General features: G+C 50.8%; 1 protein-coding gene across 12 annotated transcripts in view; it reads right to left on the minus strand.

The window, feature by feature from the left end:
* EBF3 (EBF transcription factor 3) overlaps nucleotides 1-17,500 on the minus strand; it is a 115,412-nt gene that overhangs the window by 35,636 nt on the left and 62,276 nt on the right. For 10 of the 12 annotated variants that reach the window (XM_040486792.1, XM_040486796.1, XM_040486799.1 and 7 more), the window contains 2 exons: nucleotides 5,010-5,091; nucleotides 1,294-1,438 (listed from right to left, as the gene is read on the minus strand). In XM_040486792.1, the coding sequence (XP_040342726.1) occupies nucleotides 1,294-1,438; nucleotides 5,010-5,091 (227 nt within the window). Of the gene's footprint in view, nucleotides 1-1,293; nucleotides 1,439-5,009; nucleotides 5,092-5,356; nucleotides 5,386-17,500 lie in introns of those variants that run through there. The other 2 variants (XM_040486797.1, XM_040486794.1) reach the window with 2 other exon arrangements.

Raw genomic sequence — 17,500 nt, forward strand, 5'->3', positions numbered from 1 at the left:
GACTACAACTGAACACCAGAGGGCTGAGGGGGCCTCCTCGAGCCTAGTGCATTGTGAGCTCTGGCTCTCTGGGGAAGCAGGGACCGAGGACCAGGGATTCAACCTTCTTAATTGTGAACCTCATTAGTGATGGTTGCTAAGGAGAACACACACCTACCTTCAGTGCATAGGAAGGAGATAAACAGTACGTCACAGATTCTAATGACTCTGGTGCCCAGGGCGACCTTTAATTATGATATTTTTGTTCTCTTATACCTCAGTCATTAATGTAGAAAAACAAATTAGTTTATTTTTGTGGACCACAGCAGATTCATAAATTGTCTTCCAGTTTCTAGATGTCTGAATCATACTTCACTCTGACCATCTACACACGCTTCATTCATTTTTCCTGTTGGTACACATCTGCCTGCCTCACGTGTGGCTCCTGAATTCGAGACCTCAGCGTACACGATCTGCCTTAAAACCGTTTCTGTCTTATGGGCTCTTTGCTCCAAGAGGTTTAACCGTGTTTTGTTTGCAATTCACATTACTTTCTCAACAACAACAACTCCTATCGGTCAGGATCTCGTGATTACGGGGCAGTGTTTTAGTATAGAGGACAAGGACCTTATTTTAAAGGCTGTGGGATAAACCGTGGGGACTTGCGTGAGTGAGGGGTTTGGGGAAGGCCCTCGGCGTCTGAGTGTTTCTGAGCCCCGAGGCCATGTCTAAGACCGCTGCCCCCTGCCTGTATCACTCTTAGCAAAATTCTTCTCTTTTAACAGACAAAACAAGAAGTCAGGCACTTGGAAGCATTTGGTACGTTTTATGCGGTTTTCGTTCTCAGCCCCTTGCCCCTTCCCCCTCCCCCCCGCCCCCGGCCCACTCCATCCGGAGACGAGAACTGGTCCTCCAAGTGTGTTCTGAGCTCATGGGACCACACAACACAACCACCCACTGAGACGTGCACAGAGTGTCTGGGGATGACCTTCTGTATGGGGGCTAAGGACAGCCAAAATAAAACCAAATAAATTAAAACTGCAAGGAAAGCTCCAAGCAAAAGAAAGCTTAGAAACAAACCAGTAACGTAAAGCCCGTGGCAGGTGAAGTGAGTGAGAAGGCCTCTCCCACAACAAGAGCTGGGGCGGAGAGGGCTGGCGGCGGGGGGCTCCGGGGAGCGCCCGTGCCCCCGCCGGGGCCGTCCGACCCGAGAGGGGCACCCGGTGAGGGCGACTGGAACATGACTCAACATAAAAAATGGTGCAAAGGAAAAGAAGCATTGCAAATAAAAAAAGACATGTAACATGTGCCTACCATTTTCCAGATAAGAAGGGGCCGTACCTTCTGACGGGTCTAGACGGCGGGCCCGCCGCCCGTGTTTGGAGTTGTTGTGCACAAACATGTTGTCAGACACGGCCAGCACGTGGCCGTCCACGTTGACTGTTGTCGACACAACAACCTGCAGAGACGAAGTGGACGTGAAACGAGTTGGCAAAGGGAAGCCCTGTGGCCGAGGGAACCGGCGTCCGCTCCTGGGGGGCCTCCGCCGCGCACCCCCCGCAGCCCTGGCTAATGGGGGGCCCGTGGGCTGTTTTGTTTGGACTCAAGACTGCTTCTCTCCAAAACCTGCCCCATTTGAATCACAGTTTCATCTCCTATTATGCTAACGAGTGAGTTCAATTCAGAGAAATATTCCTCCAGCCATTAGCTTCAGAAACACCCCTCCAGCCGCTCATTTTAAAGCTGCTGTTTTGATTGATCTGTTCACATATTGATCGGATAGTTTATCTAATTAAAATGAGTTCACTTGAGACTGTCCTCCCTTGGAGCACTGTGAGGATTCAGAGTTGCCAAAAGCAGGCTTCCTAAATCAGAAGCACTCACTACCCACAGTCCGACATCCCTGGGTCGATGTTACAATTACATCCAATGTCTGCTAAGGAACTTTTCTGCATCTGAAAAGACCAAGCTGAGTATCAATGGTGAAAGTGTTGTCAATCCAAAGCAAGAATCTTTCTCAGGTTCACCAGCAGAGGACGGCAAGGACCCTGGTGCCAGTGGAATGGCCCCTTCTGCTGGACAGATGCCCTTGCCGGGGTCACCCCTGCCCAGCCCCCAGACACCTTCCCAGGTGGGCTTGTGACAAGCATCCTTTAATGGACTCCCTACCCAGCCTTAAGATCGTTCTTAAACAGAGGTGAGCCCACGCGGTCCATTATTTGCCGGACAGCCGACATGAGTCGCAAAGGCGTGAGCCCTGGTCCAGTCTGGGCCTCACAGCAGGGCTCGTGCGGCCGAAGCCCGCATCTGGGGTGCAGGGAGCCTGGCTCTTTGCCACGTGTGGGCAGCGGGGAGGGCCAGCACCACCCAGAGCAGCAGAGCCCCCCACACACACACAGCTGGAGCAGGAGAGGAGGGACCAGGAGGCCTCCCAGCCCACGTGTGCCCTCCCTGCCTGGTCTGCACATGCCCAAACATGCCATGTAAAATGACTACTGAAAGCCAGAGCTACAGCAGCCCTTAGTTAATAATGCATCAACCCTGGTTCATTCGATGTAGCAAATGTACCCCACCAACGCAAGACATTAACAACAGGGCCAACTGGCAGGGAGGGTGTGCCCAGGGGGATGTCCGGGAATTCTCGGAACTTTCTGTGGATTCTTCCTGAAAGCCCAACACTGCTCTTCAAAAAAAAGTCTATTAAAAAAAAAAAGAATAAAAGTGATCAAAGATTTAAAAATAAGTAGCATTTTTAAGGAATAAAAAAAGGTCGGGCACCTGGGTGGCTGAGTCGATTGAGCATCCGACTTCGGCTCAGTCATGATCTCACAGTTCGTGGGTTCGAGCCCCACGTCCAGCTCTGTGCTGACGGCTCAGAGCCTGGAGCCTTCTTGGGATTTTGTGTCTCCCTCTCTCTCTCTGCCCCTCCCCCACAGGTGTTCTGTCTCTCTCTGCCTCTCAAAAATGAAGAAAACTAATAATAAAAAAAAAAAAAGGTCAACACTAGATACATACATATGAATACACGGGGAATTGATGGTTTTTATAAAAAAAACCTCAGGCCCACAAGAAAACTGTAAAGCAGGGACAGCACCCACCACATCCCCCAAAACTCCCTCATGAGGCACTTTCCTTGATGCTTCCTTCCCAGGACGCCTCTACAAGACTGCGAGAGTCTCCATAATATTGCCCCCCCCCCCCGAGCCTTAAAACACTGTGGGTCCCGCCCTCGGCGTCCCTACGTCCAATGTCAGATGTGTCATCACCTCCTTGATAGCCACCACCCATGGGGTGGGCACCTGCCGCATCCCCAGGATGCAGGGCCACCCCGCGCCTGGGCTGTGAAGCACCTGTACCTGTATCCTCATCTAAGCACGATGCAAAGGGCCACGTAACTAACTCTGAGCCACAGACTTGACCGTCCTCAGGCTCTTAGACCATGATACGTTAAAGAAGCAAGGTAAAAATAAAAATAAAAAAAGGACAGTCTTGGCTCTGTCATCTCTATATAGGTCAGTCACCAAGGGAAAAGTGTGTAGTTCAGCAGAGGAAGCAGACAAGCTGTGTTTTGTCTCTTGGCCAGGGCCAGCCCTGCAGTATACGTACAGAAAGGTGCTGAGTTTGTGAAGCCAGCTGGAGATATTGTGTAAGCCCTGACACACTCTTAAGTCCGGTTAAACCCTCTGCAAGGTGGGGAGATGAACTAAAGAGAGCAGAGCCCATCCTTCTAGTAACTGTGGGCTCACTGGCAACGGATGGCATGGTGGCCAATGGCGAGACAACGCATGACCTCCGCTCTGCTTAGACGGGCCAGTATCACCATGAAGCCTGGCGCAAGAAGGTGGGAGCAGGCCCAGATGTTTGCAAGAGACACTGTCCCCCACCTGCAGAGCATGACTGTGAGCCAGCCCACAGACCCTTCTCTGACTGGCTGATTGGCTGTAAGACAAATCCACGTGTCCTAAAAGCCTGGAAGGTAAGTTAAATTTCTAAAAATGACCTTGAGCGGTTTGATGGTAAGCCATCCAATGTGGCATTCATTTCCACTCGCTGCCAGATTCTTCTCTGGTTAGTAGGGACTAACAGCACTTCTGTGTCCCAGCCCAGAATATTTTTACAATTAAATTCAGCAAGATGATCCATCATATATGGTGTACCTTTCACCCCAAAGTAACCTCCTAACCACTCAAAAGGCAAGAAAATCATGGACTCAGCGATAACCCATCCAGCTCTCTATCCTCTCTCCTGGAGATGAAGTCCTCTGAAGCAAACCAGAATATGAGTTAGCCTGCACCCAGGAACACAGCCTAGCAATCAGGCACGGGCTGAAGGAAGCAAGAACAGATCAACCCTGAGGGAAAGGAAACAGCTGGGAGAACATTCTGGAACTTGTAAGAGGCCTGCATCAAACAGGCGAGGCTCGCTTCATGAGGAGGGCCCAAAGTCTCAGGCTTACCCAACAGGCTGTACTATGGCTCTGCCCTGTGAAAACTCCATCCATCCATCCCTAAAACGACGACCTTGAGCACGGGCTCCAAGTCCAAACCAGTCGTACACGACTATGTACAACTGAGGAAACAGGCTACGTTACGTACTAACACGGAGAGGACTTTGAGGACATTCTGAAATACACCTACAAGACTTACCATGGTTGAATGTAAAAGGGAACCCGACTTAACCTACAGCTCTGATAATTCCAATTTCCAGATGTCTGGAAGCCCAATACGGTGGGCAGGCACGGTGTGACCACCCTGAGAGGTGCACCTTGCAAAGCCAAGGTCCCATTTTCAGAGCCAATTTCAATTTGCCATTTAGGTATGCACAGATGCCATGAATCTGGCATACTGAAGACGCTGGATTGTTTTTAAAGCAACTCGATTTAAATCTTTTTCTCAAATGAACCGATTCTGGTTTGCTCCCAAACCCTTGGAGAACTAAAGACTGTTTTCTGAACAATCACAACATCAGAGAATTCAAATTTCACGTTAAAAGTGCGGACCGCGGCCCGCGTGTCTTTGAGAAACGAGTACCTGGAATCTCCGCATATCTCGAGGGTTGCCTGCATTCTTCAAACAGTTCTGATTGCACTTGAGGAAAAACTTTAGAAAGAATCTACAAAAATACAAAAAACGGATATTTGTTAGGGTTATCAGACAAACTCACAGACTTTTAGAAAGACGCCGTTGCGCGGGGAGTAGTGAAGGCTACCCACGACCGCCCGCTGCTCGCTGCCTGCAGGGGGCGCCCGATTAGCACGGCAATGAATCGTCGCCTGCAGGGGGCGCCATCGGGAGACGACGCCGGCGGCGTGGGCAAGGGCGCCCCGGGCTCTGCCGGCCAGCGCAGAAGGTGTCCACACACACAAGCAGTGACTTACATCTGTCTTGACATTATGGGTCTCCAAGCTTTATGATAACAGCTGTGACTCGGACTGGCCATTTCTTTCCTGGACCTTTGCACGTTAAGCACTGGGGAACTGTCCGCCCCAGATGGGGCTGCCAGCTTCAGCAAATAAAAACACAGGATGCCTGGTTACATTGGCGTTTCCGGTAGACGACGAGTAATTTTTTAGGACAGGAACATCCCAAAGCACACCGATCCTAAAAAACTGCTCTTCGCCCATAACTCAGATGTAACTGGGTGCGCTCAACTTCATCTGGCAACCGTAACCCCCGAGGGCGCCACCGCCCAGCCAGACACACTTCCAAAGGCGTATTTTCGGAAGTTACAGTGGGTACAACTCTTACGAAAAGAAAGGATTTGGGGGTGAGCTTTAAGGGCTGCGATAACGTCTGTGAAAAGTCTGTGTGTGTGTTTAGGGAACTAATCGATGATTTGGGGATACAACAATGAAACCGTGGCTCAGGGGGAGAGCGGGGAGACGCAGCCGCTAGCCTGGCTCAGAGGCAACAGCCGTTTGTACTCCCCCCACCCCCAGCCCTGCCCTTGTGCTCCGAGGCATGAAGATTCAGGGGTCCTGACAGGGTGCTGAGATGCTGTGACAAAAATCTCATCACGTTGTCCCCTCCATGCCCGCATGCTCGCTCACAACAGAAGTTCTAGCCCACCACGTGAGCCCACAGACGCTGGGAGACCTGGCTGGAGCACATACCCCGGGGGAGACTGCACCCCTCTGCCTCCGGGTACAAAGCCACGCCCACTGTGGGCGGGGCGGAGGCGGGGTCTCTGTGCTGACACGCATGCTCTCTACCAGTGTCTGAGCATCCTGTCCCGCAAAGTTAACCAACAAAACTCCCCTCTCCGTTCTGTCCAAATATCCCCTGTCCTACCTGAGGCTTATTCATGTTTTATGAAGTTTCACATGATTTTCTTGAACTCAGCCTTAACGGTCAAGATTCTTTGTTGACAATTATCACATCAGAAAATAAAAAGACTCCACCGACCAAGATTCATCCCTGCAGCTGCATTCCCAACGTATCCCGGACGCCTTTTCCGCGCGGAAGAAGAAACCCCAATTGATGGGAAAAAGAATCGTGGCCACTTAATTAAATTTTCTTACATACCACCAGGCCTCACTATTTTAGGCCAGAATTTACATCTTTTATTAACTCCCCTCACCTATACACTTAGCTCACAGTGCCTCTCAGTACCATCTGCCATCAGCATACAGTGAGTCACTTGATATTCCACCCACCAATTTTTCCTAACAACCACTGTGCAATTAAACTCCACGCGCTCTGCAGCGAGGTAAATTAGGCGCACCTGCGGCCACACTGCATTTGAACTGCATCAGAGAGGCCCTAACAAGGTGAGGGCGTCACAAACTTATCGTCCAGTCAGGCAATTAGGTTTTCACTTCGGGGACAGCCACATGGTGCAATTATGCCACACATTACCACCCGGCTAATCTTCTGAGCAGGTGCCGGCCTGAGAAGCTCTCATCTGGATGGAGCCGTCTGCGGGAGCTTTTTTTGTGATGCGAAAGAATTTTTTTTTTTTTTCCCCCCCCCCCCCCCCCTCCAGAAGAGGTTTCTTTAAATTCCTCGATATCTTTTTAGGCGGCTCACCCTTCCCCTGCGAGGCAGCAGAGTGTTCTGAAGATGGTCTAAATAGCCACTGGCCGTGAGGAGGGTGAGCTGGGCCTGGCGCAGAACTTTAGCTGAACAGAGTTGGGTGCTAGGCCCCGTGGACAGCCGAAGCATTGCCGGGGATGGGCGCACACATGCTTGCTTGGGATGTGGCGCCGGAAGTTTTTGCTTCCAACCCAGTATCTCGTGGGCCGTGGACGCACACGGGGGAGGTGTGTCGTGCACGGCCCCCGAGGGTAGAGCCCCTTCCAAGAGCTCTGGTCCCGATCACAGAAAGTAAGGCCCAACATCTAGGGCCAGACAGAGGAAGCCTCAGCCGGGAGGAAGGGCAGCCTCGTGCTTACCGTTTACCCTTGTTGGGGTTACAAGGCGGATGCGACAGACGAGCCAGTGCTTGACCACAGACACGGTGCAAGCACGCCCAGAGCGCAGGGACGCTCCCACCAGCCAGGGCTCAGCGAGACGCTGGGCGGACGTTTGGGGAGGGAGAGGAAACCCAACGCCCTACACATGAAGTCAAATGGCAATTCTCACCCCTTACTCAATTACCCTGTAATTGGCTTTTTCCTAAGAAATATCTGACAACCACTTTACATATCTTACTTCCAGACTCTGGTATACAAAGGATTTAATACTCTTGTTATGAAGGGAAAAATCTTTCCTATGTCAGAAAATCTTTGGCTTTAACACCAATAAACTCTTTATTACTGCTAAACATGGATTTGCTGCTCGATGGCAAAGAGGCGATAAAAATTCTAACCTGTCATTAGTACATTATGCTTAATTGTGTACAGTACGCTTCTCCATTGCATCTGTTGGCCCATCATCAAAATGACCATTATGTACACTAATTCCCTGACCCTGTCTTTATTTCCCTAAAGAGCCATCATCTTTCACAGTAGGTACCAGAGTAAATCAAGCTTGAAATATGGGCTTTATTTACTTGTTTCTCTCCGGCAGGAGTGAAGGCAACCGCCCAGGGCAAACTGTTTCACATCGGCAGAAACTCCCCAGCAATGTTCTGCTCGGAGATATCAGACAAGACCCCGGACAGTTCTCAGTATCGATGAGAAGGGGGAGAGGTGCGAGCTCATTACTTCCGAAACCAGGTTTTCCACTTTTAGAGTGTGCAGGGATTAGGAGAGAAGGCCACCCGAGCAGGCTCCAGCGGGCTCCCTCCCGCTCGCCAGCACCTGGGAAGGTGGGCGAGCGGCCGCTGCCTGGGGGTCGGGACGGGACAGTCCGCTGGCTCCAGCAACGGGTACCTGCCTGCGGTCTCTGCCGCCAGCTCCAGGGCGGGCCCTCACGTCTGCAGGGGCCGCTACCTGGCAAAGCCCGGCCATGGCTGCACCTGCAGGGAAAGTCAGGTTTGGCCTTGGCCGCATCCATGCCGGCATCCTCTCCAACAGCCACAGCGCCACCAGAAGTGCCACGTGGTGGACGTGGACGCCTTAATAAGTGGGGCCACAGCAAAACACGGGATCAAGCGTTTTAACTGGAGCCCACCCCCAGCAGCCCATGACGAGGGGCAAGCCCCCCACTGCAGTAACTCATTTCAGAGTCCGCTCCACTTCTGTGTGTTTAAGCTATGAATTAGTTCATTTATATTTACTTTTATGAAGCTGATTAACCAGAGCTGCTCTATCTGATGAAAATCATTTTAATTGTAGTGTTAGGCTCCTGTGTAATATCCATTACATTATGAACTGTTTAAATTCTACATGGGCATTGCATAAATTGGCCCTTTGTGTGCGCGCAGGCAATTAGGACAGACAGTTCTCCTTTAAACGGCTACAGAACTTTGTGGTGGTGTTCAGGACAATCAGAAACAAAGGAGGCTGTTTAATTGTAATTTAATGGAATATCAAGGAGTCCGTGGCATTAGACGCTGGCAACAGAGAGCAGGAGAGAAAAATTAACTGCAATTATGTTTGATTAAAGCTATCCTTCTCAATAATCAGCGGTCCTGACAGGCCATGGGGCTCTCGTGGGTTCCAGGATGGCAAAAGGTGTCGAGCAATATTAGGGCCAATAAAGGAGATATTAGCATAGCTAATTACAACCCTGCAAAACCTGTAAGGGGGCCTCTGTGTATTGTAATGTGTGAAATAATTGGACAAGGCCGTTATCAATTACATAAGGAATGAATTTGGTTTGTCAGAGAAAAGCTGATGAGATGCATTTCATCTGACACCATTCCCTTCCCTCATGTTTCTAGGAGCTAAGAACTTGCCCACTTTTATCAAAAGCTGCAACTTACTAGTGGCCAAATCACTGATAAAATTATCTTGCCAGCAAGTGTTAGGTAATTAATACCACTCACCCTCACCGCCTTCCCTGCACTGCCGCTTCTCACCTAACTGAAGCCACTAATCATGTAATAATGATTTTTTTCCCTCTGGTCAAAGGAGAAATAGATTGTCTCCTTAGAAATGCAGTGGGCTTGGCGTGCGCACCCTGGTGATTGAGGAGAAAAAAGGAACTCGGAGCGGTTTTAATTGCTTGCCTTTTGCACGTGGGTATCACTTGTTTGAAATTACCTCTTCCCGGCATTTCGGGAGCCCTATAGGTAGGGATTTTTTTTTTTTTTTTTTTTTTAATCACCAAGTTTTAGACTCTTCCGGGGCTCGGTCTTGCCAGGGCTTGGACACACGAGTGACAGCGTGCTGCAAGGTGTGAGCCTGGCGGCCCCGTCCCAGGGTTCCTCAGGCCACACCTTAGCACAGGCTGAGCTCCGGGCTCAGAGCAAAGAGGTCTGGCTTCCAACAGGCCCCTCCCACACCTCAATCCCAGCCTCTGTCCCAGAGGCACGACCTCCTCTTCTGGCCCTCCTCTATGGACAGGACGGGAAATCTGAGTCAAGAGTGAAAAATATTGATATATTATTTTGGTGGGGGGTGGAGTGAGGGGGTACTCGCTTTTCCATTTTAAGGCCAGGCTCTTAATAAGCTGCAAATGAACACGGCCACGGATAGACCTCCATGCCATCAATCAGAAAACCCAAAGCATTCGTGTGTAAATCATGGCGCTGACAGCTTCTGGAGGTTACCCAAGAACCCCATTCCAGATCAAGCCCCACGTTTGTAGTTCCTGGATCCAGAACACAAAACCAGGAGACTATTTTAATAATATTACCTTGACAAGAAAGAGTATCAGATACCAACCAGAAAACATGGCTGTAGAAGTCCCCGCCCACTCGTGGTGGCCAGGGGGCAGGGGGGGGCGGGGGAGGGAGGGCGATGAGGTGGGGGACAACTGCTCAGTGGCCCAGGGTCTCCATTTGTGGGGGGTGGAAATGCCTGGAACTAGAGAGGGGTGGGGCTTGCACAATCTTGGGAAGGAACTAAATGCCACTGACTCGTTCACTGTAAAACGGCGAATTTCATGTCCCGTCAACCCGCTCCTGCTCAGCACAATCCCAAGCCCCCACCCGGCCCAAACTGGATGTGTGCGTGGAGAGGAGCAGGGGCGGGGGCGGGGGCAGGGGCAGGGGCGGGGGGGCCCTCTCTGGGAGTCGTGGCTGTGGCCACTAAGGCGCTCTTGAAAGGAAACGGTTAAAGAGTCAAATTAAAAGATAGAGCCTTTAAGAGACTTTTCCCTGACTGATAAGAAAGTGACCAGTGGAGTGCTTCCTTGAAGTCCCTGCTAATTACTGGGAAGTCCCTGAAAGCCGTGGCCACAGCTGTGGTGTGTGCGTGCCCGGCCATCAGTCGCTGGAGTATTGATTACTGAGCAATTCTAGCCGATCGGGTTCTGGTGCTCAGAGACAATGTGCTTCCTTCACAAAACCTGTAATGAGCAGTTCCTATACAAGACTACATTCTGCTGACATCAGATCTGTGCACTGAGATAGTACACAGGTCAATACGTATCGGATTTCCAAAATGCGAGGGTCTGAATGTCAGGCCTCTCTTTTTCTCCCTCTCCTGCCATTAGCGATTACTGGGCTCACGTTCCGTAATGCCATACGGGAGGGAAAGTGTGCTCCATTAGTCTGATTTATTCTTCAAATATGCCATGACAAATTGTTCCAACACCAGACTTATTAAATTCTTGTACATTTCAAGTTATGGGTCTCATATACTTGTAGTGCCTACATGACGTCATAACGAAGGGGCAGAGGGTGACAGTACTGAATTTTACAGCTGTGCCCAGATGTCCTCCGCGAGGGGACTCCTCCCCAGCCAGAGGTCTGGGGCTGCCCGCCTCCCCACTGTGGGCTCCTGGTCTCTGTGCGGCCGTCCCCCCCGCCCCCCCTACCACCGCACGCGCCGTCCCCTGCATGTAAATGTAGATGTATAAGGATTTGAAAATATCCACGGCTTGACTCGTAGTTCAACAATTACTGGCCTTTGTCTGGAGGTTCCTGCTCTACTGTAGCAGAGCCTGTCTCTAGTGGACCAGAGCTATTTTACTTCCCTTCGCTGTAGTAACCACACCGCATTAACAATATTTGTACTACAATCACCAAGGGACCCACTTCCCAGATTCTATCACTTCTTTATCTCCTGACAAATACCTCACTATCGAACATTATTAGGTTTAGAAAATTAACCCTTCACGGTCTAGAGCCACAGTAGGCCCCGCCGTCCCTCCAAACAGCCTTATCGCTAAATTTCTGCTATAATGGTTTTCCTTTTCATCACAATTTCAGCAGAGGCTGTCAAGAGGCACTTATAGATACCATGATCTTGTACTTTTGCAATGATTCTCATTAAAATGATGCCAAGGAGATCTGATGGGATTTAATAGCTTTGCCGACCAGTTCAATATCCACCTCCGTAACAGATCCTGCCAAGCCCTCCTTTTGGAGAAATTTCTATGACTTGCATTAAACTTTTCCGGGTGGTTTTAATGTGTTCAGATAAGTAAAACCCAGGTAGACACTCGAAAAGCAAACGCATCCCGGAGTCCTGTGCTTTGTCGGCTACCCTACCCGCCTCGCTGTCAGGATCCTAGTTAGTATTTTCTGTAACTGTTGCTGATAGTTCGTGATCGTTTTGATAAGGTTATCTGTTTAAAAGAAGTCAACTGCACAGCACAAAGGAAGCGTGAAGTGCACTGTATTTGCACCAGGCCTCGCTCTCGTTTCAAGTGCCTAGCTCCCTTTTCCTCTTTACCTATTTCTCTATTTCTAATGGGCGATGCAGCATTGACATTATTTCCCCACCAGATCATTCGCCCTGTCAATCAGTCTGTATTTTGTCTTTCGCTGCGGGCTCATTAAAACAGCTTCCTCACTCCCTCTGGACACTGCTCTATTTGCCAGCTCTGATCACGAAGCTCCTTATTTAAGAAAAATGCCAGCATCACTTGGCTCACATCAGATGCACCCCCTGACTTGTTGCCAGCTCCAGGGGGGACTTTTCACAGAGACTTTGTGCGCAGAGATTAAGTGCCTTCGCTTACTCGAACTTAGGGCTTCAAACCTCTCCCACCAGACAACGGGTGCGTTTTTAGGGATCTGAAGATAATGGGGACTATCCCCTTGCCGTTCCGATTTTTGTCCATTATGGAGACCATTCTCAAAACAAATGTGAGGTTTTTTGATTATTTTGGTTTTCGGGGCTTTCCCCACCCAGTCTCCAAGTGGACAATCTCCTACTCACATGCACGTCCCGGGGGGCGGCCCCCATCCACGCCGGCCCGCGGGGGGGAGAACGAGCATGGGTGTGGGCTGAATTATTAATAAAAAAAAAAAAATCACATTTTAAATCAAGCCCGTGCATGCACACAGGACACCAGTGTCGAACCTGCCTATGCCGGCCTCTCTAGCCTTTTAGGTCCTGATTAAAAACTTATTAAAACATTATAAATGATTAATGGGAGCACAGCTCTGAGTGGCAATTATTAGTTTTAATGCAGGTAATGCAGCTTAATGAGGGGGCACATGTGTGCGAAGCTTTAACTTCATTACCCCTGCGTGTCAACAAATACAAGAGAAATGTGTGTACAGGTCATACATTACTCGGAACAGCACTGAGCCTACCCTCTTCACGTCCCTTTGTTGATGAGCCAGGAGCCATAAATTAATCCTGGTCTGTGGCTCAGGGAAGGGCTGAGGTGCTAAAATCACGGCAAACCTTACTGGGCTCCCCACGCCGCCCTCCAGTTCTGTGTGTGAATATTCCACACATGATCTTTTCTGGAGCCTTCGGCACCCGGGGATTTTTCACCGGGATTGTTGCCGGCTGTCATTGTCTCCTCTCAGAAACGTAAGCTCCTGGCATTCAGAGTCCATTGGGTTGCTTTCTAGTTTCGAAAGGTTTGTGGAGGAGTTTGGCTCCAGCCTCCCAGCCCCTAATTCGCATTCACATGGTTTTCCTAAATATTCGGAGGGGTTCCAAGGTCCCTCGTTCTAAGTGCTCACATCCTGGAGTGTGGCAGGGGCGGGGGGGGGGGGGGGGGAGGCAGGATGGGAGGCAGTGTGCCCGGGGCCCCCCGCGAGGCTGGCGATGGGCAAGCCCAGGGCCGGGGTGGGGGGGGCGGAGGTATGGACGGGGTGGCTGGCGGGGAGTGAGTGCACTCAGGGGGCCAGGAGCAGGGTGCTCGGATCGCCTGTCCCCGCCAGCCAAGACACCGAAGCCGGGCACCGGCCACACCTGGGCCCAGGCCTGCTCTCGGGGCCCACAGCCGGGGGCGTGCCCCCCGCCCAACTTCTCACGTCACCTTTTATTCTCTGTTTTTGTGACAAGCAGCTAGGTCCAGGCTGATCTCCACTATCTGTTTGAAGAGTATTCAGGACTATTTGCATCATTTTATCGCTAATGTATAATATATGGCTCTAAAGTGAGCCCAAGCACTGTCTTGTTACCGAGCATAAAAAAGTAAGGGCAATAAAGATACATTAGTCCTCTCAAGCACAGCGGCTATAATGCAAGCAAGAAAGGTTGCTGCTTTGAGTTGAGAGGCAACCTTTCTGCCTGACTAAGACAATGGAAGAGTAAAGAAAATGTCAAATCAAGAAAAGCTGGATTTAGAGATGAGGCAGCCCAGAATGACGTTGGTGCCATATTTTGTGAAACTATAATGCTGTTGGCAGCAAAGATCCGTGTTTCTGATTCATCTAGTGCCGCATGGCAAAGCTTTGTCAGTCTGTGCAAGGTATAAATAATTCAGGGTGAGAGATGGCAATTACAGGGCCCTGCACAACCAAAATGAATATTTTATGAGGACTAAAACTGCTCTGGAATGAATCATACACACGGAGTCGCACACACATGGCGAGCGGGCTCATATGCCAGCCCCAAGAAGACCGGGGCCCGGCCCTACCTCCTTCCAGAGCCTCAACTAGAAACCTGGCGGATGGTAATAAGCGAGCACAAACCCAGCTCACCGGGCCGGACCACCTGCCCCTCGCTGCTGGAACACCCCGCCGGCGGGCTCGGAGACCGCGCCCTAGAAACCCGGCAGATACTCGGCGGATGGACCCTACAAGTTTGGCTCTTAATGAATAGTTGCGAATTAGCACCGTGGCCGCCCTGCATGTTGTTCGGTCGTCGCAGCTTCTCCTAAGTGTGAGCTGGGCATCTTCTTCTGGCGAGGAGACGATCTGAGGTCTGGCCCAAGGAGAAAGGACAGTGCCGTCCTCCTCCATGGAAGGGAGGGAGCTGAAGAGGGGAGGCGGGGGCGCGTGAGCCTCCCCGAGTGTCACACACTCACACCCCCTGCGCGAGTCTTCAGGTTCCACCGGCTCGTCCTCCATCTTCTGGACCGAACCTCGTACGGTCTGGGGGTCGACGGACCGCAAGGCGGGACGGAGGCTTTTCATGCCCGCCTCGGGTCCACACTCGCACATAAAAGTTGCTTTTCCTCACTTTGAAAAGCGGTCCCCTACTAATGGGGGTGGGATCATGCCGAAAGAGACTTTTAAAGGCTGAAAGCATGGTTTCATCTGTTACATTTCCTCCAAAAATGCTCCTGGTGAATTGCTAGAACAAATAACAACATTGTTCAAGAGGCCGAGAAGGCCAGTCCCACTGGTGAATGGCCATTGTGTTTGTCCAGCTACTGATACCTGGGCCTTTGTGGAGGAAAGAAGGCCGGGGGCCGTGACATCAACACAGCACAAGCATCCCTCTGTGCAGACGCCCAGAGCAGGTCCTTGCCGTGGTGGGAACAGAACACCAGATCCCTCAGAGGTGGTTTTCTTTAAATCCAACTCCAATGCATTGTTTATGAAAACAAGGCTATTAGGTATATTAATAATTTGATAAATAGGGATTTGCCCTTAATTATTCATGAAGAACATTTGGCAACAGTAAAATTATATTCGCAGAACAGGTTTATAAACCAGCTAATTATAAATTAAGTATGCAAGAGAAAATTGCTAACCTTGAAATTAAAATATTTTATGATTCTGCAATTATAAAAAAAAAAAAAAAAAGGTAGAGAATTATCAAAATCCCAGTGTGAGCAGGGGCCCTACAGATGGCACAGCCCGGGCCAGGGGAGTGACAGCAGAGTCGGTGGACCCAGAAAGGTGTCCCCACCGCCCCCACAGAACCACGAGTGGAACTGGCCTCGTGGCCATCGGACAGCGCCTCTCTGCTTGTCCTGCTCGACTGCAACTTTCAGGAGGGTGACCTCACAAACCCAGCGTCCATCCGGCAAAGCAGGTGAGCGGGCGAACGCGGCACATCACCTCTGCTTGTGGTCAAGCCCTGGCACATGGGCAGCCCGGCAGGTTCCCATTGCTATGCTCAGGGTCCACAAGGGAGCCCCCAAGCACCCCCCATCCCCCCCCCCCCGACACTTGGTTGCCCTCCTGCTGCCGAGGGGGTCCACAATGAGCTTGGGGTCCTGAGGGACAGCACTGTTGTCGGAGGCAGAGAGGCACGCAGTGCCTCCTGTCCCCACTAGAGGGCCTCTCGCCGCAGCATCAATGGGGCGCAAACGGACGCCCTTGTGCAATCAGGACACAGCTCCCCTCCAGCCAGCAAACTTGGGGCAGACCCTTCCTCTGAGCTGGGTCGTCCTGTCTTCCTCTCTGGCTCTTCCGCCAGCAGACTTCCCTGTCAAGGGGCTCCGTTCACACCCACCCACGACCTGAGCAGCACCCCCACCCCCACCCCCAAGAACTAAAGGGCCAGCAGAGCCTACCCGTGAGTTTCGAAAACACTTTCCTTACTGGTGTGATCAGAGAGGACACGCACAACTCTGTCATTCACTTTGAGATAGCCTCACCCTTCGTTTAGGCAGATGTTACAAGAATTAAGGAAAGCAACCAGGAAGAATTAACTGAAGAATATCCTGTTTAAGGAAAAAAAAAAAAAAAAAGTGGGGGGAGGGGGGCACCTGCTCAGTCGATTGAGCATCGGACTTCGGCTCGGGTCATGGTCTCACATGAGTTCGAGCCCCGCGTCGGGCTCTGTGCTGACAGCTCAGAGCCTGGAGCCTGCTTCGGATTCCGTGCCTCCCTCTCTCTCTGCCCCTAACCCACTCGCATTCTGTCTCTGTCTCTCTCAAAAATAAACAAACATTTAAAAAACGAAAAAGAGAAAAAAAGAAGTAGGCGGCAGTCCCTAACTTCTTCCCCACGGCCTGAGTCGCATGTGTCAAGAATGCAAACTGCACAGAACATAGAAGCCAGCCTCCTGCCACCCTATTGTACCCCGCCACAACTCAGTGGCTCCACGTGCTTTCTTCACGCTCCTGAAATCAAAGAAAAAATTAGCAAAATCCACTTAAGTGGTTTTCTTTTTTTTTTTTTTTTTTTTTTTTTTTGGTTATGAAGACTGTCGGCTTCCCTGAGAGTAAAGAGCCCCATTAATTGCTCATGTAACAGAGCAAACAGCACAGGGCACACCTTCCTGCCCGGGCGGCCACCCTAACACTCTGAGACACAGTTGTGGGTCAGGCAGCCAACCACTCGGGAGGTCTCTGGGAACTCAGATAATGAAAATTTTTTCATGTATAAAATCCTTAATCAGAATGCTAGTGGCATCATCTTGTAGTGCAGACGCTGCAACTTAAAATTAATATACAACAGGACCTTTAACAAAATGAGCGCTCCCCCCACCCCCCCGGGCCGAACAGTACGAGCGCTCCTGAACCGTGGCCTGGAGGGTCAGGACACCGGGCTTCGGTGCGCGACCCCAGCGCCCCCCCCCCCCCCCCCCCCCCCGTGTTCCAACGACACGGAGGAACGACTGCCACCACCGCTGCCCCCAGGGTCCCCGGGGCCCCCAGGGACTTCAAAATTTGAGGACAGAGATGACAGCCCCCTAACGCCAAGAGACCTGTGACAGGCTCAAAGAGCAGCCACCAGCCTGATTTCTGGTATGGCTTTAAGCTACCTTCAACCAATTAGGTGGACTCCATCAGTAGTAGCTAAAGAATATTTTTATCATTTGGAATAGACTATTTACCATTTGATAGGATACATTTCTTTCTTTACCTCTGGGATGTACCACAGATGCTAAGCAACTTCCCCTAACAATATTTAAATTGCTTACAAAGCCTCTCTAAAT

Source organism: Herpailurus yagouaroundi, unplaced genomic scaffold, assembly GCF_014898765.1.
Source record: "Herpailurus yagouaroundi ecotype Mexico unplaced genomic scaffold, PumYag 163, whole genome shotgun sequence".
In the NCBI taxonomy this organism is placed as follows: domain Eukaryota; kingdom Metazoa; phylum Chordata; class Mammalia; order Carnivora; family Felidae; genus Herpailurus; species Herpailurus yagouaroundi.